We start from the raw sequence: 21,411 nt of genomic DNA, 5'->3' as shown, positions 1-21,411 counted from the left end.
TTATTGCTCACAAAAAAATCTTAAGTAGTACCTGATGCTTTACACAAATATATTTTACAATAATTTCATTTTTTATTTTAGTCATATGTGGTAAATATAAATTTATTTTAATGCAAAAGGCTTGCTTTTTATGCAGTAGGTTATGCTAACAGTTGGTTTTGTAATGTACACAAGCAGACATTTTCTAAAGCTACAGATTTTTTTAGAACATCAACAAATAACTTTCCCCATAGTTCTTTGGGGTATAATCTAGAATATCAGCTTCAATATTTAATGGGAAATGTAATGAAATATAGCATTTTTAAATATACAACATATACAACATAGATAGATATATTGATAGATAGATAGATAGGTAGATAGATAGATAGATAGATAGATAGATAGATAGATAGATAGATAGATAGATGAGGGCATAAGGAATATATAAAGCTATGTGAATGTACTCTGGAGAATATGAGATTTCTAAGTCCTTTTCAAGAAATGGCATATCAGTCAGCTAAAACCCAGCACTCCATTCTGTTAGTGCAGAAAAGGTCACCAGTAGATGTAAAGTGCAGAAACCTTAACTCACAGGGTCACTGCTGTACAGAGGGTCACAACATTTCTCCAGTGTGTACAAATATTTGACATTGTCTTTTGCTTCATTTGCTGCATCAGTGATTCTAATGTCGGTCTCCCTCCAAACCTAAGCACAACAAGAGAGCAATTTTAACACTACTATTCCCAGAGGAACTTGCAAAGCAAGAGCCACTAAACATCACCTCCCATCCCTTAATCATCTTCATTTGCTCTTTGCCTCCTGCATTTAAACAGGAATCTCAGAAAAATATGGAAGAGCAAATCAAAACCTTTAACTAAATGTTTAGAGGCTTCTGTTTCCAGACTTCTCTTGAATACTCAAGCACAGAGCACTACAAGGTAGCACGGTTCTTTAAGTCACAGCCTCCAGCTCCATGGCCAACAGTTAGTTAGCTTTGTGTCTCAGGCTCATGTTCTCCATATTCTTTCCTTTCTGACCTGAGTTCCCTTTTCCCCAGGGCCCTAAACTTGTGTCCATTTGGTGGTCTAACAAATATTTGTTAACTATCAACTATTTGTCAAGACATTAAAATAGAAAGATACCTAAAAATTAAAGGGGATATAAACACACTGAATTTGTTATATCCCAATCTTAATGGTAGCATGTCTAAACTGTATTGTATCACAAAGTGTGAAGTTCCTCTAAAACACATAAAGTAAGAAAAGTCTAGTGACTTGCTGCTAATTATTTATTAGTTTGACAAAAGCAAAGCCATGTCAATCCCAGGAGAAGCTTGAGACTGTGGTCTCTGCATTGGGTGCCCTCTTACGCAGTTCCCAATTCTCTTTAAAGGAAGCCTGGTACCCCATCAGCTGCATGTGGAGCGGTGTATGTGGTAAGAACTGAAGGATGCCTCTGAAAGAGTAGCCATGTCCTGAGCAAACTCGGAAGCAGGCTTTCCCGTGTGAACCTAGCCAATAGTCCAGATGCAACTTCAAAAGAACCTTGAATTGGAGGCACCTAGTTAAGCTACACCCCAGTTTCTGGCCTTGGGTAAAAATACTGTTTTTTAGCTAATGAGTTTTGGGATTATTTGTTTTGCAGTATAAAACTAATAATATTGGTGGGCGTAAGTTTTCACGATTGCTACACCTATATTGTCTGAATTCATTGCTTGTTGTGTGCATATGTACATGTACAGTCATATGGTCACATTATATCTTAGCTATTTGCAATGCTCACTAATAATACATATACATTCAAGTATAACAGCCAGCACATGTCTTTAGCTTGAAGGACAATTCACAGTATCCAAAATTACATGGCTAATATTATCCAGTCTTAAAAGATTTTCATTCAGATAAAATGAGGACAAATTGCTCTGTGGAGTTGGGGGTGGAGAGCTCTCTTGTGCCCTTATTCTAAGTCACAGTACAATGGCTAAGAACCTTCAGCAGCTTGGACTTGGCCGCGGCGAGTACGGCCATCACAGCCTTCACCTCGGGGCTTTTCAATTGGTCTAAAAGGTAATTAAATTTGGAGAGCCTTTTCTTCCAGTGCTCCAGCTCTGCTCGGGGCCCAACATCATCTGCTTCCTTCCGCAGCTGGTTGTTCTCAGCAAGGATCTGTAGATGCAGAAGAACAAGCAATCGTGTGAGACTTGAGGTATGAAAACCATGCATGAGCCAAAGGAGGAGGAGGAGGAGGAGGAGGAGGAGGAGGAGGAGGAGGAGGAGGAGGAAGAGGAGGAAAAATTACACTAAATGGATCGTGTGTTTTATTCAACTCCATGATTCCAAAGATGGGATTCTGACTAACCCGGCATGTACCCGGTTTTGTTTGTTTGCTTGTTTGCTTTTAATTTCAACCAGGAACTAAGTTGACTGCCACTCCCTGACAATGACTTAGGTGATGACTTCCATGCAGATATGCAGTTTCCTTACCTGTTCTTTTACTGCATAAACCGAAACAACACAACTTCGAGAAACTTCAAGAGTCGAACAGGTTGATTTTACATGTACATATTGTTTGCAGAACAGTCACCTCCATTTACAATTTTCCCAAAATTTTTTAAATATTTTTTATTCATGTGTACATGTGTGTGCTTATGAGGGGGCATTTGGACCTGAGTGCAGGACCTAGGGAGGTCACACAAAGGTGTTGCTTCCCCTGGAGCAGGAAGGAGTTCCAGGCAGTTGTAAGTCACTTGATGGGAACGCTAAAAACTGAACTCAAGTCCTCTACAAAAGTAGCAAGTGCTGTTAGCCACTAAGCATCTCTCCAGCTTAAAAAATATTGTTAATACTTAATTCTCAAGCTCTCCCTTGAAGGACACAATGAATTAGGAACCTCCCCCACAGGTTCACAGAAGTTTTCTCAGGAAGAATTAGCTTCATGTAACCTTCTGGTCACTCAAGTAAACAAAGTCACCAACTTCTGCTTCGTGAGAGCCCTGCTCCTCTTTAATAATGATCATAAACAGAAACGACAGCAGGTGGTGGTCCACGCCTTCAATCACAGCCCTTGGGAGGCAGAGGCAAGAGGATTATCTGTGAGTACGAGGTCAGCCTGTTCGAGGCAAGTTGCAGAACAGTCAGGGCTACACAGAGAAACACTGTCTCAAAAATCAAACAAACAAACAAACAGAAGCTACCGTGCTGTGATATGTGGACAATGAGAATGCCAGGGTGGAACTTTCTCCCACAGCAACCCAGTGATGTGGCATCAGAGACCAACCACGGGTTTCTGGGAATTACCTGCTCTGTCTGTTTGATCCACACTTTCATACAACCTTCTACTTTTTCCACAGTCTCAGGGTTACTAGCTAGAGCCAAGTAGTCCACGGGTTCCTTCAGGGATGTCAGTTCAAATATATCACATTTTTGAAGGTTTACCTAATTAAAATTAAGAGCACAATTAAAAGATAATGTTTATAAATGACCCTATACACATTTTGGTCAATTTGGGTCTAAATGAAGCTCAGTAGAATCTTCACATCTTTACTGCCTTGACCACTCAGTGAAAGGGTAATACCTAATAATAATGAGAACAATAATAATACCTACTCTTTGCTACATCTTAAGTGATACAAAAGATTTTGAGGTCAGATTTGAGGGCTGTCTTCAAAGCAATACATCATAAAGTGAAGAAGTTAATAAGAAAATTAGAAATAGTCACCAAGTTACAATGCCAGAGAAAACAAGTCAACCCAAAGGAAATTAGCATGGGGGGAGTGGAAGTGGGTGGTTCTTAGTCTATCACTGAATTCCATTTTGGAACTAATGAGAGAAAAGGATTCTCATGCCTTCATAGCAAATTCAATTGTTAATGCTTGAATACAGTTTAGAAGGCAGAGACCCACAAATAAGCCTAATACACTTTTAAGTATGCATGGCACATCACAATATAACTCTCTCTGGTTCTGTGAATGCTTCCCTTCTGATGAAAAGGTAGCTTAAAGAGTTTCTTCTGTACACCACAGAACTCAGAGCTTAAACTCAATTCAGCTTTACCCGCAATAAAGATACAATTCATAATATCTCAATATGTTTAGAGCCAACAGAAGGGCTCTTGCTGTTTGTCACTCATAAAACCCGAACATGGAGTCTCTACCTTAAGCAGGGCACCGAAGAATGCTCAAGAAAAATAGACATGGAAGCCTACATGGAGACACCTCCCCTTCCCAGGGTCTACCACAGGGAACACAACCACACTGGAACTCTTCCTGAAGACTACTCATTTCTTTCCTTGGGCTTCATAAGAAGCCCTGTCAGCCCTCATCTCTAGCTGTATCTGATCCTGTCTTCCAATCCCGTTCTTGCCCAGTAGGATGGATGTACTGGCCGTCAGTTCCCAGTCAAGTTCTACATCTCCCCAGTTAAATGGGTAAGACTCAGAAATCTGTTTCCACGACCCCAGAAATGCCTCATTCCCCACTCTTGCTCCGCTCTCGTTGACTTCCTACAAATCTACTCAAGTGACACATACACCCAAGCCACCCCCTGTGCTTTTGCTGGCACTGGACGGGCCTTCTGGCAATCCTCCACAGTCCCGCGTACTTTCAGGATTTGACCTAACGCCCCGTGGTTTCTCCAAGTCACTCAGAGACAATGCCTCTGCTGGGTGAAGATCCATCTTGTTCTTTTAATATTACCATCAAATATGAGAAAGAGCCACACGAAAGCTCTGCTTTGGGTAAGGACTTGTATCACTGTTTTTAGGTTGAACCTGCATCTTGTCTGGCCTGCAGCCTAGTTAGTTGTGAATGCAACTAAAATGTTGACTGGGGTGAACTCCTACCCCTGTCTGGATAAAATTTGCTCATTGTCCCAACTCTACATCATTTGGTAAACATAGTTTCCACTCGCCCTGCCCCTGTCTTTCTCCCTCCCCCCACCACTCTCTCTCTCTCACACACACACACACTCCAGATACTCATGAGTATATAAACACCAACTCTTAAATCATCAAGAAAGTGTGCTGCCCAAGCCATACAAAAGGCAAGTCTCACATTTGTGAGGCTGATTATTTATTAGAAGCCCTTTAATCCTAGGCTAAGCTGCAGCACCCAACCCCCTCCCTCCCTCCAGATGTATTAATTCCTCTTTCTTTATCATGTCTGGATTTTCCTCCCACTCCATCCTGCCCCTTGCTACTTCATATGCACACGTACACATGCACACACCTCACACACATGCACACACCTCTAGCTCCAAATTCCTCTTCTTTCTAGGATGTACATCAGTGTCATAAGCTTTCTGTGCTCCGTCTGACAGACTGAGTCAAACCTTACTCTACACATTCTTCCAGACACCAACAGCATTAAGCCATACATACTGTAAGTCTTTCAAGCAAGCAATCACATCCTAAGAAGACACCAAAATTACCTACAAACACTTTGAAGACTTTTCAATGCAGTAAAGTAAAGCCCAAGTGAGAAGAGGTTCACCTCTCCTGTTTTGTGGAGAATCTGATCGTTTTTTAACAAGCCACTCACTCCTTCTTACCTTCTCCTTCAGACTCTCCTGTGCACCTGACAAGATGCCCACAAAACCTTCCAGAGAGCTCAGGAACTCCTGCCGAATGCTGGACGCATCCTGTAGGCCCTCGAGCTCACCCCAGCCATGGCTGGAGGCCCTGAGAGCTGGAATGAAGATGTCTGAGAGCAGACGCCTCACGCTGTTCAGCAGGCCCCCGTCTGCAGTGTCTAGCATGTTAAAGCTCACCTCCTGGAAAACATTTCATCATCCTGGATTGTAAAAATTAGCCTCAACTGCAGCATAGCAACCAAGTCATTGAAGACGCTAATTAACCAAAGAGCAAGTGAACCTCTTTTTTTAATATTCTGTTTGAGAAGAATACTTTTATACTAGTCCAAATTATAATCGCTTAACTAAAAAAATTAAAATAAATTGAATTATAAATATTCACCAATTTATTTGATACAAGAAATTAATGAGGTCACACAACCTCTAGCACTCAGGGAACACCTGTATAGGTGTACGTTGCTTTACAGAAAACATAAAGTTGTATATCCACTTTTAGAAATCTTGTCAATAAGTAAATTATAGGTAGGAGGATTCTTGGTGGGGAAAAGAGCTCACTCTGTACAGAGATACAATGTTGTGTGGGTATTTACTAACAAACTGAATATAAATTACTCATTATCAAAAGGCAATATCTTTTTTAATTGCCTGTCTTAAATGCCAAAAATATTTTTTTAAAAAAGAGGGGTGTTTTCCTCGAAGCATTTTGTTTATTTATTTGTATGCCCGGGTATTAAACTGATATCCTTGCGTATGCTTTAGACACTCAAGCCAGTGGTTATCTCCACAAGAACAGGTGGGTTCAAGCAAGTGAATGGCTGTCCCCTTACCCGGTGGATATTCTCAGCCGTAATGGCTTTGGATGGGTCAGACCTGATGAAGAACACACATACTCCCGTAAGAGCGACATCTTTTCCTTCGGTGACAAACACCTTGGGTTTCTTCACCTTTCCAGAAACAGGGTTCACCCCTCCTGAAGATCCAAACTGTCCTACAAATGCAAAACAATTTCAGTTTCATAAATGCAGTTTGTGGTGCACAATGTTGTTTCCCAGCAGGCGTTTCCTTCTAGAAATTACTGTGGCGGACCTGCCCCTGTGCTTCAAGCAGAGTCACCATTTGGATGATCTCTAGCCTCATCCTGAAAGAGATTTAAAAGAATCTCCTAGATTCCAGATCACAGAGCTAGTGAGAGAGACTGGCAGTGGGAGACAAAAAGCACTCACTGGTTGAAATGTGCAGTGTCTCGGGATCTCTCCTAGGTACCACGTCTACACTACTAAAGCTGTCAACTGAGACACCTGTGGGTTATCCCAGCTCATTCCAACCAAAAAGGGCAGACGCAAGGTCAAAAGACAGCTCGAACTACGAAACTCGAAACTCGGAACTCTCACTTCTCAGTGTTTCCATGATACCATCATAGTCCAGGCAGCTGGCTGGTCTGTACATCACAGCATCAGGATGTGCAGAGGGAAGATGGCAAAGCAATTGATGTTCTTGCTCTAGAGTGAGAACCAGAGCTTCAACCTCCATCTGTTGGTTACCCATTCATCACATATGTGTATGGGTGTGACATCTATGACTGGTCCCCTGAGAGGTCAGAAAAAGGCGTCAGATCCCTTACACCTGGAGTTGTAGAAAGTTGCACACACCATGCAGCTGCTAAGGACTTAACCTGCATCCTCTGCAAAAGCAGTTGGTGATCTTTATCTCACTGCTTCTCCCACAATTTTTTTTTAAAAAATGCAAAAGGCTATTCTAATGTAACATTTTTTGGAATTTTTTTGCAGGATATTTGTAAGGATAAAAGGAATCTGTGTGTAAACCACTTACAAAATTTCATAGACTTATTAGCTCATCAAGCCTTATCAGAAGGATCTGAAAGCTCAGGCTTGTTTTCCAAGCATGTGTTTCCAGAGTGGATCAGTCAGGTACATCGGAATATGATCTGTGTTGTATCATTGGGTTCAAGTAAATTTTGTATCCATAAGTGAATTGAAGATTCAGTTTACTCCCACTAAGATGAGGGGGTAGTGCTCAAGGGAAAATCTGGAAGAAGGCAGTGAATCAGAAATTGAGTTCCAAGCCCTGAGAATAGATTTTTCTCCTCCCTTGTGGTGCTTCCTCCTCTTGGTGCTGAGCATCTGAATAGAACTTTGAAAAGGACCCAGAAAAAGGAAAGCGAGATACTCCAGCATTCCAAAGATACCCCACTTCTCATGAATGCACTCAAGTCCAGCAATACGGTCCAAGACAACCAAGATACCAAGATGTGACAGACAACCAGAAAACAGTCTCTAGCAGAAACCTCAGGTGTGGGCAATGGTGCTGTGCACAGGTGCTGTGCTTCAGGTCAAGAAGGAGGTATCCATTGTCTAATTGTCCTGGAGCCTCAGAGAGGTTTCCTTGGATGCTGAACACCCAGTGCTAGAACCAGGAAAGGCAAGGGAAGACAATTGCACCCCTTAGAAAGAAGCAGGGTTTTCAATTCAACCTCCTGGAAAGTCTGTTACTCATGCCTCCTGGAGCCTGGTGATGTAATGGGCTGGGATATGATGCCTGTTGCCAACAAATCAAAGCACAACACACAACATACGCAGAGAGAAGTGGGCCTAGGATGGGAGCGAACACTTCAGCTGAATAGGGTAGGGCAACTTCCATGAGGAGAATCAACATGGAGCCACATTCCATTGCTCAAGAAGCAAACGGAGGTGGATGCAAAACAGAGGGACTCCAGCTGGCAAGCACTGTGAAACACTGAGGCCGAGGGCTGCGAGTTTTATAAGGACAATACACACTGTGGGCTATGTAGGCAGTCCTCCATGGGAGACCCACCAGGGCCACAGCAGAAGCAGTGTTAACTTCCCTGTACCTGGCCTCCAACCTGACCACTGTGATCGTCCTGAGCTGACCTGGGATGAAGGATGAAGCAGTGGAGAATCATGAGAGCCTCTCATATCACAAGTGGAGCCCCTCAGAGGCTCCGGATGAGGGTCAGAGGGAGCAGAAGGAAAGCACAAAGAAGGATGAGCCCACTTCACATCTGACCAACTAGTTTCGGTCAACTGGATACTCTTCTTGTTTCAATCAATATTGCGTTTTCGGTTTTGAAATGACCATAAGAATTTTTCCTAACAATGTCTAGAGAAGTCATGCAGGGGCCTGATTCTTGCTTCAAGGTCAGAAGAACTATCCATGCTGAAAAGATCAGAAAGGAGAATGAGAGAGTCCCAAAAATTCTTGCTTATATGTTGAGACCCGAAGAGCCCTTGTTGTTCTGTGCAATTTATATGGAACAGGCAGTTTCACCCTGGGTTATGGCTGAACACAATACTTCCTGGTATAACTCGTATTATTTAATCTGAAGTAGAAATCAAAACTTCTATCTTTTGATTCTTTTTATTCAAATTGTAATTAGCATTTTGTGGGGGAAAAAAACTCAAATTTAAGTCAAGCGGTGGTGGCACAATCCTTTAATCCCAGCACTCACAAGAAAGAAGCAGGCAGATCTCTGTGAGTTCAAGACTAGCCTAGTCTAAAAAGCAAGTTCCAGGACAGATGAGCTATTATACAGAGAAACCTTGTCTCTAAAAACAAAGCAAAAAAAAATCAAATTTATTACTAAAGAAATGCCAGCTATTCAAGATTTACATACATGATTAATTTGTGTGTGTGTGTGTGTGTGTGTGTGTGTGTGTGTGTGTGTGTGTGTATAAAGGTGCATGCATGTGTATGGACACACATGAAGGAGGTTGACACTGAGTGCTTTTATTAATTAATTGCTCTTATTTTTTATTTCAGGGTCTCTCACTGAACCTAGAGCTCATTGACTGCCTAGGCTCTCTGGCCAATGAGCTCCAGGAATCTTCCTGGTTTTGCCCTCCCACTGATGAAATTATAGGCACAGTCTACACCAAGTTTTGTATTGTTTTTTAACGTGGACTCTGGGGATAAAAATTCAGGTTTTTGTGTTTTGTGTGGCAAGCATATTACCACACAATATGAAGAATCTACCCTCTCTCTATTCACAAACAATTTCTCTATGAAACAAACATTTTCACACCTTTAGATGTAAGATTAATCAAAAAAGCAGTAACTCTCCTATACACAAATGATAAATGGGCTGAGAAAGAAATCAGAGAATCAACTTCCTTTACAATAGCCTCAAATAATATAAAATATCTTGGTGCAACTCTAACCAAGCAAGTGAAAGACCTGTACGACAAGAACTTCAAGTCTCTTAAGAAAGAAATGGAAAAATATATCAGAAGATAGAAAGATCTCCCATGCCCGTGGATCAGGAAGATGACCATAGTAATCAACGGAATCAAATCAAAGACCCAGACATAAATCACATACCTATGGACATCTTCTTTTTCAACAGAGAAGCCAAAATTATACAATGGGAAAAGAAAACATCCTCATCAAATGATCTGGTCTAACTGGATGTTGGCAAGTAGAAGAATGCAAATCAATTCAAACCTATTATCCTGCACAAAACTCAAATCCAAGTGGACCAAACACCTTAACATAAATCCAGATACACTGAACCTGATAGAAGAGAAAGTGAGAAATATTATCAAATGCATTGCACAGGAGACAACTTTCTGAACAGAACACCAATAGCATAGGCCCAAAGATTGATAACAAATGGGACATCATGAAATTAAAGTTTCTGTAAGGCAAGGACACCATCAACAGGACAAAGCAGCAGCCTACAGAGTGGGAAAAGATCTTCACCACCCCACATCCAACAAAGGGCTGATTTCCATGATACATAAATAACTCAAAAAACTAGATATCAATACACCAAATAATCCAACTTTAAAATGTGGGACAGATCTAAACATAATTCTCAACAGAAAAATCTCAAATGGCTAAGAAACACTTAAGGAGGTATTCAACAGCCTTAGCCATTAAGGAAATGAAAACCAAAATGAGTCTGAGATTCCATATTATATCTATCAGAATGGATAAGATCAAATACACGAACAACAATCTGAACTGACTATCTCCTGTGACCAGATTGGAGTCTAGCCCAGCTGTCATCAGAAAGGCTTCATCCAACAACACACACATATACACAAACACTACACATATACCATACATAAATACCACAAAGACATCACAAACATATACTACACACACACATACCACTCATCCACACCACTAAAACATCACACACACATATACAACATCATATATCATACGAATATCACACACATCTTCACACCATGACATCATACATATACAACATAATACACATATATACAACACACATGTACCACACATGCACACAACAAAAATATTACACAAAATACACAACCCACAACACAGCCTTAATATTCCAAGGCATAAGAAACTTGTTTAGTCCTCCATAATTTCTTCTTTTTCCCACTCTCAGATGAATTTAAAGATGTTTCTAGGCTATGTCATGTCAAATATCAATACCTGCTTCTGCCCCCTCGACATTCTGATAGTAAAACATGAGATGACGAAGTCCTCCAGGAGGAAAAAGCTGATCAATTCTTTCAATCTGGAAAAAGGCAAGGTAACATTTTGTTCTTAATTAGAAAATGCATTTAAGTCAGTGCTGATGACATGACAAATCAATTCACTACCATCTTCCTATTGAAATAGTACAGTACTTAAAGCATCTCCTGGAGATGGGGTATTTTCCTAATATTAAAAAAAGGAAGAACCCATGTCTCATAGTAGTAAGCACTCAATTCAAAGAAGTAATTTCACTGATTATAGAAATATTTGCTACACCGTACATTTGACAAAGACTCAGCCTTTCATTTTTGCTAATTCCCCAAAGCATTAAACTGTTGAAAGCAGATATAAATATAAATAAGTGCTTAATGTTTAGTAAATTACAAGTCAGAAAGAGAAAGCAAACTTTCAAAACATAGTTAACACACTAGCGATAATTAATATTTAAATGTAATGATCTTCTAAAGCTGCTTTGAGAACAGACATAGCTGCCAACTATTATTTCAAAAGCCACCTGGCTCTTGGACCCATCCATGAAGGCCAGTGTACAACACTCTGATACATGGCCCAATCCCAACAGCAGCACTTCTCATGGGTAGTCTACAGCATGGTTTAGAATTCATGTTCTAAAGAAGACGGGGCCTTTTACCTTTCTACCTTTTTTAGTATATATATCTTCCTTTCCTTCTTACTCCATCACTGGCTATGCAGGTAGGTAGCAGGCCCTTGACTTCCTCTTCTCTTTCTCCTTTTTTTGTTGCTCAATCTCCTCCTCTTTTTTTCCTGTTTATTCTCTCTTCCTGGCAGCCCTGCCTATCCCTCTTCTAACTAGCTATTGGCCATTCAGCTCTTTATTAGACCAATCAGGTGTTTTAGGCAGGTAAAGCAACACAGTGTTACAGAGTTAAACAAATTCAACATAAAAGAAAGCAACACATCTTTACATCATTAAACAAACATCCCACAGCATAAATGAATGTAACGTAACACATCTTAAACTAACACTCCACAGCAATAGATAGTAGATGAAATAGGAAAGAGGGAAAATCTGCACATTCACTAGGATGACTACTGTAATAATAATAATAATAATAATAATAATAATAATAATAATAATTATTAAACACATGGTTTGAGGAAGTATAAAATGTGCAACCACTGTGGAAAACAGTACAAAGTTTCTTCAAAATGTTTAATTGGAATTGTCATGTGATCCATCAGTTCCACTTGTGGTTACATACCACAAAGCTCAGAAAGCAGGATCTCAAAGGAATGACTGTGTTCTCTCGTCTGCAGCAGTTTTGCTCATAATTCCCTCCACAAAAGATAGAAATGTGCTGTGAATGGAGAAACAGATCTGACTCTGCGAGCAAGCAAAGTTATTCAGCTGCAATAAGGAGAGACATGATGCATGCCAAAACAGAGATGGACCTTTGTGATGGCTAATCTTGGTGGCCAACTTGACTAAATCTGGAATCAAATGAAAGCCACTGAACAGTTTTTGGGGTAGTTTCCTCACCAGATTGTTTGGAGTGAGAAGACCAAATTCTACATATGGGTGGAGTGTGGAGACTCAGACAAAAAAGAAGGAAAGTTTCATTTTGGCCCGCTTGCTTTCAATCTTGCTGGCAAGTTCATCGATTCTGTTGCTGGCTATGCTGCATTTCTTTCCTGATATTAGAACTAGCTTCTTTAGTCCTAACATAGACAGCAGTTCTCCAACAATCCTCCAGTCAGACTGCTGACTAGATTGAAACTGTTGAGATGTTCAGCCTCATGGACTGAACAATTGCTAGATTCTTAGCCTTGCCAGACCTCCCAGACTGCACATATAAACCAAATATATCTCTACATATACATATATAGATATATAATATGTAGATTATATAGATGTAGTAAGGAGGCCACTTGTTGGTCCCAATCACCCAGAACTAAAATAACACACAGAAACTGTATTAAATCACTGTTTGGCTCATTAGCTCTAACTTCTTAGTGGCTAACTCTTACATATTAATTTAACCCATCTCCATTAATCTGTGTATCTCCACGTGGCAGTGGCTTACTGGCAAAGATTCAGCATGTCTAACTCTGGCAGCTCTATGGTGTTTCTCTGACTCTGCCTTCTTTCTCCCAGCATGCCATTTAGTTTTCCTTGCCTACCTAAGTTCTGACCTATCAGACCAAAGCAGTTCTTTATTCATTAACCAATAAAAGCAGAAGGACCTCCCATGCCATATTGATTGTAAGATTATAAAGTTTATAAGATTACAAAGATTTAAGATTATTGGCTAGCTCTTACATCTTAAATTAACCCATTTCTATTAATCTGTGTATCACCACATGACTGTGGCTTACCAGCAAGGTTCTGGTGTGTCTATCTCCTTCAGGCAGCTACATGGCTTCTCCCTGACTCTGCCTTTTCTCTCTCTCTCTCTCTCTCTCTCTCTCTCTCTCTCTCTCTCTCTCTCTCTCTCAGCCTGGCTATATTCTGGTAAGCCTCTGGTTGAAAGCAGCTTCTTTACTCACCAATGGGTGGGTTTTTTGTTCTGCCCAGTTCTCGCAATAGTTAAGTCCCAAAGAAATCATACAGAGGTCTACATTAGATATAAACTGATTGGCCCATTAGCTCAGGCTTCTCATTAACTACTATAATTTATATAGCCCATTATTCTTATCTGTGTTAGCCATGTGACTCAGTCAGTACCTTATTCAGAGCAGCAGTCACATCTTGCTTCTTCTGTGGATGGGTCATGACTGCAGATCAAGCTTTCCTCTTCTCAGAATTCTCTGTTCTTGTCACCCTACCTCTACTTCCTGCCTGATTGTCCCGCCTATACTTCCTGCCAAACTGGTTCAACAGTTCTGTCTCCTTGGTTATAAAGAAACACTGGCATTGTCATCAAACAGTGGAATTCAAATGACGACTACAAGTGCCATTATTCAACCAGGAGAGCTGGGGAGTTCTGAGTCTGATCTGCCTAGCCCAGTGGAGCCCCTGCACGTTAGGCTGGAACCTCTTCAAAGGCAGAGCATAGGTTCTTGCCACAGACTGGTGAGGACACAAAAGTTTCCTACCTGATTACCCTCAAGAAGGGCATCTTCCACTTCCAGTTTGTTCAGGTCCAAACAGGAAGCTACAATTGCAAACAGATAGTCGTGCCTCCCATCCAGGCGAGCCCTCTTGGCTTCCTTCTCTTCTTTCAGCCGTTGCTAAAAAAAAAGGAGTAAAAATGTTATATTGCATTGGCTGCTCTCAAATGGTCCATTTTATAACAATTTCACACAATTGTGGTTTTCAGTCATAGGGATCCGCATAACAAGCAGCTTCATGCTGCCAGTTTTTACGCACTCTCCTCTATTTTTAGAAATAAATTTACTTCTCTTATACAAATAAGGTGTGGCCATTGTTTTGATATTGCACAACACAGACAAACAAACAGAAGCCCTGAGAACTATCTGCCATTCATCAATTATTACTGTTAACATTCTGTTCTGTCTTTACAGGCTTATTTCCACACACATAAGAAAATTTAACAGATACATACGAAAACTAAAATTCCCATTTCCGTAAGCATTTCCCTTAGTCATGAAGGAATATTCTTATCTTTTAACTTCACTGTTTATACATTTGTATCTGGTGTTGGATTTAACTTCTATCACCACTCACGCTTTTGTCTATTAGTTGTTAATTACAATGAGGGATGCTCAGTGTAGCCAGGGTTTGCAACTTAATACTCACTCTTCCATACTTGCTGCTTGTATAATGTATGCAAACATGTGCACGTGTCTATATTTATATCATGACCTGAGAATTCTTCATGCATGTCTCCCTTAACAGTCCATCAGGGTTATTTGAGATTAATACAGATTTTTCCAGAACTTGTATAGTAGCTATAAAATATTAGATATGGGTATGCCATAATTTATCCAACTATTTTGCCATTAGTACATATCAGGCCTCAATCCATTCCTTATATAAGCACATTACCTTTAATGTCAATTAGTAGCTCCTAGCAGCAGCAGAAAAATTGATCCTTTTGATCAACAAACATTTATTAAACTCCTATATGTTACAGTACTGCAGCAGTAAACACTATCAAAAAAGAGCATGGTTTGGCTGTCAGGGTATGTGTAGAAAATTCAAATACAACAAGGTGACAAAAAGACAAGGTGAAAAATTAGAGTTGTGGGTCCCAGAAAACAGGGGTCAATAGATCTTTAGAGAAGGAGCAAGAAAGGAGTCTCCCAGTCTTCCATGGTGAAAGAGGAAGAGAGATAAGGATAACAGGGGAAACTTTGAGGAGAAGACAGCTTGAGACTTGAGTTGACATCACTCTCTAGGATGAAGACATTTCTGCACCTGCCAAAGTGAGGGGAACAAGAAAGCACAGCACCTTCTGGAAACACAAAATAGCCAGGGTGGTTGACTAATAGACTAAGAAAACATAAGAGATGAGGAAGAAGTCACAAAGTAAAACATTAATTGGACACATCAAAAATTCAAACATTATCTAGAATCCATCGGAAATTATTGATGAGGTTTGAAGAAAGAGAGATAGATTTTAGCACTCCCCCTGAAGTACCAAAGTACCACCATCCTGGCAACAGTATGAAGAGTATTGATACAACCTAGAGGCAGGCAAGTGGATCTTTACAACCCCAGACTGCAGAATTTTGTCAGGAGTAAAGAGACAAAATGTCCCCCACCACCATAGGTGGACTTCTGGGTGTTGGGTTCAGGTGTATTAATACACAGGTGAAAGAAACAGATCAATATTTTGGAACGTATGTCTATCATTCAAGGCAAACTTATCACACAGAGAAAGCAAAATGGGAATAGACTCCCAATACAACACAACAGGCATTACAGGCCAAAGCATCCTTATGAAGTGTCTCTCTACATCAGTCAGCAGCCATCTGGTTCTCTATGCCAATAATGCCAGAAGTTCCTTCCCACTGTCAAGATACAGAAATCGAAAATATCTGCAGATACTGAGAATTACCATAGACACATAAATAGATATACACACATGATCACAGACATTAGCAAAACCTAAGATTACTGACATAAAAACACAGTAAAGGTGTTATCTGTTGTGATTGTGAGAAATAGGGCCTGTAGAACTAAATATCAGTCAGGTAAGATGGCTCAGTGGGAAAAGACAGGCACTGTACAAGCCTGGAAGATGGCTCACATTCCTGGAATTCAAGAAAAGAGAACCCCTACTCTGGAAAGTTGTTCTCTGACTTCCACATACATGTTGTGACATGGGCATACCCTCATTCTCACACAAACACATACCTGCACATATAAACATATATACACCATATATATCATACACACACATCAAATGCACTACATACACACACATATACACTAATTTTGAAAAGCTGAATCAGCAGCACTTTCATTCATCATCATAACTATTCAATAAATGTTTACCAAGTGAATACCTAAAGTGAAGACAATGAGTCGCAAAGACAATTTTCCAACAAAGCAGCTGGAGAGATGACTCCCAAATTAAAAGCATCCGCTGTTCTTGCAGAGGACCTGGGTTTGGTTACCTGAACCCACATGACAGCTCTCAACCATCTGTAACTTCAGGTCCAGGAACTCTTTTGTCCTCTTCTGGCCTCTGTGGGCGCCAGGCATGCATGTATTACACACTTGTAGACTAAACACTCATACACATAAAATAAATAAATCTATAGGGAAAACAAAGGCTTTCCAACAAAGATAATGGAGATGAAGAGACAAGGTAGTAAAACCCTTGGCTCAAGGAAGGAATAAAGTGCAAATAGAGACAGCAGTGATATGGATGCAAAAGACAATGTCATCAATTGACCGTAGCTAGTGGCCGACAGCGCTAGTGCCATAGATGATTGCTCACACTAACAAGAATGTCTGTAGGGACTTTGTTTACAAGATGGCTGAAGCATTTCACAGCTGTTTTGCAAAAGTGAGATGGCAAAATTACCCAGGCCAGCCGTTAGACAACTTTAGCTTTTGCCTTTGCATTTTAGCCAAGGTCATGAGTCACAGAGCCATGCAGCTGAGAACAATCTCAGAACCAAGAGAGACAACTGTTGCTGCTTTAGGCTTTCAGGCTTTCATGTGGTTTATAATGCACCAGTGGGCAATACAGTGACCCTGTTGTTGGAGGCGGCTCATTCGTTCCCAACTGCTTAGGCCTGAAATAGTCACTCAGAAGCTATATTATTTGAATCACTGCTTGGCCCATAGCTTAAGCATATTTCTGGCTAATTCTTCTATCTTAAATTAACCCATTTCTATTCATCTGTGTATCACCACATGGCTGTGGCTTACCAGCAAGGTTCTGGTGTGTCTGCCTCCTGCAGGCAGCTACATGGCTTCTCCCTGATTATGCCTACTCTCTCTCTCTCCATATATCTGCTCCATTCTAGCTATATTCTGTTAAGTCATTGGCTGAAAGCAGTTTTATTCATTAACCAATAAGAGCAACACATATACAGAAGGATTTCCTACACCATTTCCTTTTTCTGTTTAAATAAATAAGGAAGGTTTTTACTTTAACATAGTAAAATTACATATAACAAAACAGGTATCAAGCAAGAATTGTAGTTACAATATTTATATCTACTTTATCTTTCATCATAACTAAGGAAAACTATAACTATAAATTTTTCAACTCCATCAAAGACTCCAGAAGGATATAATATTGCCTAAGTAAACAGGAAGTGTATTGTAAGCAACTTCCAAAACTCTGGAATTGGCAGAGATATCTCACTGCCTGGGCAGTCACCCAAAGTTCTGTAACATTGGGGCACCCATCTTCAGCCTACAGGCTCATAGTATCTGGCAGAATTTTTTATGAAGCAGAAAATTGCAAAGACAATTTTGCCTATATTGGCAGTTTGTCAGTAACTGTCTTCTGTGTCCTTCAGGATGTCTGTCAGACTCTTTCATGAGGCAGAAACCCTGAAGAACTGTTTCACCTTCTCTAGGCAACTTCAGCAGTCATTTTTCTGTGGGTCCTGCATGTCCAGTTTATACAGCATAACATAAAGCAGTCCAGGCAAGAGCAGTGTCTTGCCCAAATGGCTAATGAACTCCATGAGAAGACTCTTTGATGCCCATCATCTGTATGAGGTAAACTGGTGCTGCCAGGAACAGATGTGTCTCACTGTTATGAAAAGTCCTAAGTTCTTAAAACAATCTAATTACCATATTCCACTAGCCTTTGAAAGATTTGAAGAATAACTATCCATCTGAAATATATCTCTGTACATCTAGAAAATCTAAGTAATATGACTACAAACTTGACTATTATAGATGTCTATATATTAACCTATATTTCTTAAATATACATTACATTTTTAAATGAATTGCATAAACACAATACCTTAATCAAGAGCAGAAATACATATAACAAAATTGACCTTAAATTTGTATCAATAGACCAAGATCCATACCAACGCAAAGTATTTATCTATATAGCATATCCCCCTCTAAATGTAAACAAACATTTTAAAACAATATTTGGGAACTTGGGCATAGTTTTCTCCAAAGTGCTTACTGCTTTTTGTTGGACGAAATATTATGGGGAGTGTGCATGGCAACCTTTCAGGGGATCTTGGTCCATCAAACTTAATTAGTCTGGAAAAAGTCCACATGTTTTCATCTTCTGTGGAAACAAAAGGAGAACCCCTTTTCCAAAACAACAAATCCTTAGTCTCAAACTTTGAAGTCAAGATTCAAAATATATATGTTGGTTTAGCTCAATAGCCCATACAATGAAATGTCTCTCTGTACTTAGCTCTTTCACAGTCAAAAAATTAAAAGAAAACACAATAATATACATAATCCAGACTCTCTGTGTATACTCCATCTTTATATGGCTTATTTGTTTTTACTCTATTAATCTATGTCTGTCTGTACTCTGTCTCTATAAAGACTTTGCTTTATTTTTTGAAACTTTCCATTTATAACTGTCGATAACCTGTTTCTTCTTTCTCCCAAGCCAATATGCATTTATCCAACATGGTGACCCATTTAGAGGACTTTTTCATCTGAATATGTGTTTATTGCATATCTGTAATCCTTTTCTGACCAGGACCATTTTAAATGGTAAGTAGTCCTGCCTGCTTGCTCCACCCAGTCCAATGTGGCAGAGGCATGTTTGCTGCCTCTGAGAGCCATTCACATTGCCCCATTTTTAGGCACACAGCAGGTCTATGTGGCCATTAAGCAAATTGTAGCACTGTGCCCACATTCCTCATTTAAATGCCATAGCTCGACCTCCTAAAAGAGTCAGAGCTGTTAGTGCTGGCAAACCAGGAAACTGTCGTTTTTAAAGAAGCTGTGTAGTTTTACTGCACCTCCCTTGCAAACAGAGCCTATCTGAAAAAAAAATGCTGTTAGCAAGAAGCTGCACTTGGCCCCTGTATTTGTGGGTCTAGACGTCTTTTCTTTTTTTAAGTTTTCTAAGACTTTATGTAGAAATACTTGTTCCACGCTGGCATATCAATCTGTTGGGTGAGGCCACTAGTTTGTTTCCTGACCACCCTGACTTAAAATAATCACACTGAAACTATATTAATTGCAATATTATTTGGCCAATAGCGTAAGTGTATTTCTGGCTAGCTCTTACATCTTAAATTAACCCACCACTATTATTTTATATTTTACCATGAGGCTCCTGGCCTACCTGCAAGGTTCTAGCTGGCAGCTCACATCTTTCTTCTTTGGCAGCTCCATGACTTCTCCCTGATTCTGCCTACTCTCTCTATATATCTCTTCCAGCCTAGCTATATTCTTTTAAGCCATTGGCTGAAGGCAGTTTTATTTATTAACCAATAAAAACAACACATATACAGAAGGACTTCCCACACTATGACACTGTTTAAAAAATTCACTGTATAAACAAAAAGCAAGTGAATACATGCTTGAGAAAAGGGTGGTTCAGGGTGGTCAAGGAACAAGCTAAACACAGACTTTTCTTTCCAGAAACTTTACAGTAGTTGAAAAAGGGCATTGCATTAGTTGAGAAGAATTTAGAATTAAGAAAGAACTTTTTATGATACAAAAGATTGACAAGAAAGTAAAAATGAAAGTGCTGAGGATTTCAGAAAGCTGAAAAATAATGAGGAAAGTAGGATGTATACCCAGCACTCTAGAGAATTAGGCAGGAAAACCACCAAGATTGAGCTTATCCTAGACTACATAGACCAGAGAGAGAGAAGGAAGAGGAACAAAGGAAAGAGGAACAACAGAGAGAACAGAAAAGAGGGAGGCTGGTTGGTCGTTGCCAATCCTGTGTAGTTGGCACTCGCTTCTCTTATCCTGCAGGAATGGATAGAGACAACTTGAGGAAAGGAGTATATATTGTGGTTTAAAAATAAGAATAACAACAATAATAAATGAATAAAATAAACATTCTACTGGTTTTCTTACTGTTTCTCTAAAAAAAAAAAAAGGTCTTGATATAAAGTATACATTCTATAAGTGTCAAATAGAAGCCCATGTAAGTTATTTTCAAATGTCACTGCAACCAGAAAGATGTCACTATTTTCAACCTTCCTGGCAGGGAGGAGCAAAATACTTTTCTCAAAGTGATCTCTCAGCGTTTGTAGTAAATGTTTTTGGCATCTTGGGAGCTTGGGGGTCAACCAGAAACAAAACATCAGCAGATACACAGGAGCCAAATGAGAAATAAAAGGAACTGAGGCAGAGAACTCAAGATTCAGTACCACTGAAGGCTTGCAAAGAAGGCAAGATCTGAAATAAGATTCCACCATGGCAACACATTACTCCATGACCTGATTTTACAAGATTCCAGAGTGGGAAAAATATGGAGAAAAGAAAGCTTGGTCTCTAAAACAGAACACTAATTGTTCTATTTTTACCTAGCTATCACAGAAGGAAAAACTCTCAAAGCAGTTTTGTATATACAAAAGAAAGTGATCAGCATATTTTTAAAGTAAAAGTTTTCACAGGTTATTTTTAAGTATGTTCATTTCCTAAAAACAAGCAGTATGAAGTCAACCCTGGCATCATGGAGAAGAAAGTTTGGCAATCTCGATTTTCACTTCCTTACATTAGGTATAACCTGGTGCAATGAGAGCATTTTTGTTCTGTTTTGTTTTTACTAACATGATATAGTCAATAATATTAGGCAAATTCTTAGGATCCAATCAGTATACTGTCGGGCTGTGAAGTTAATCTGCTCCATTCTGACTGTTCAGGGACAACAGCCAGAAGATGACCAGCAGTCTAGACTTGGTGCTTCCTGCTGAACATTTGAGGGGGTGAAGTCAGAATGTGATTAAGAAAGCAAGAAGTGAACAGGATGTAATACACCTCTA

The 21,411-nt window shown here is 39.8% G+C and overlaps 1 protein-coding gene across 1 annotated transcript in view; it reads right to left on the bottom strand.

Annotated features, from left to right (window-relative positions):
- Dnah5 (dynein axonemal heavy chain 5) overlaps positions 1–21,411 on the bottom strand; it is a 287,252-nt gene that overhangs the window by 202,521 nt on the left and 63,320 nt on the right. The window contains exons 3-9 of the mRNA XM_087897036.1: positions 14,140–14,274; positions 11,020–11,104; positions 6,399–6,559; positions 5,530–5,751; positions 3,280–3,417; positions 1,972–2,148; positions 575–688 (exon numbers count right to left, since the gene is read on the bottom strand). Of these exons, the coding sequence (XP_087753162.1) occupies positions 575–688; positions 1,972–2,148; positions 3,280–3,417; positions 5,530–5,751; positions 6,399–6,559; positions 11,020–11,104; positions 14,140–14,274 (1,032 nt within the window). The remainder of the gene's footprint in view (positions 1–574; positions 689–1,971; positions 2,149–3,279; positions 3,418–5,529; positions 5,752–6,398; positions 6,560–11,019; positions 11,105–14,139; positions 14,275–21,411) is intronic.

Source organism: Myodes glareolus, chromosome 15 (genome assembly GCF_982192425.1).
Source record: "Myodes glareolus chromosome 15, mMyoGla1.1, whole genome shotgun sequence".
Taxonomy (NCBI): domain Eukaryota; kingdom Metazoa; phylum Chordata; class Mammalia; order Rodentia; family Cricetidae; genus Myodes; species Myodes glareolus.
The sequence above is the reverse complement of the archived record's forward strand: the minus strand, read 5'-3'. Positions and strand labels throughout refer to the sequence as shown.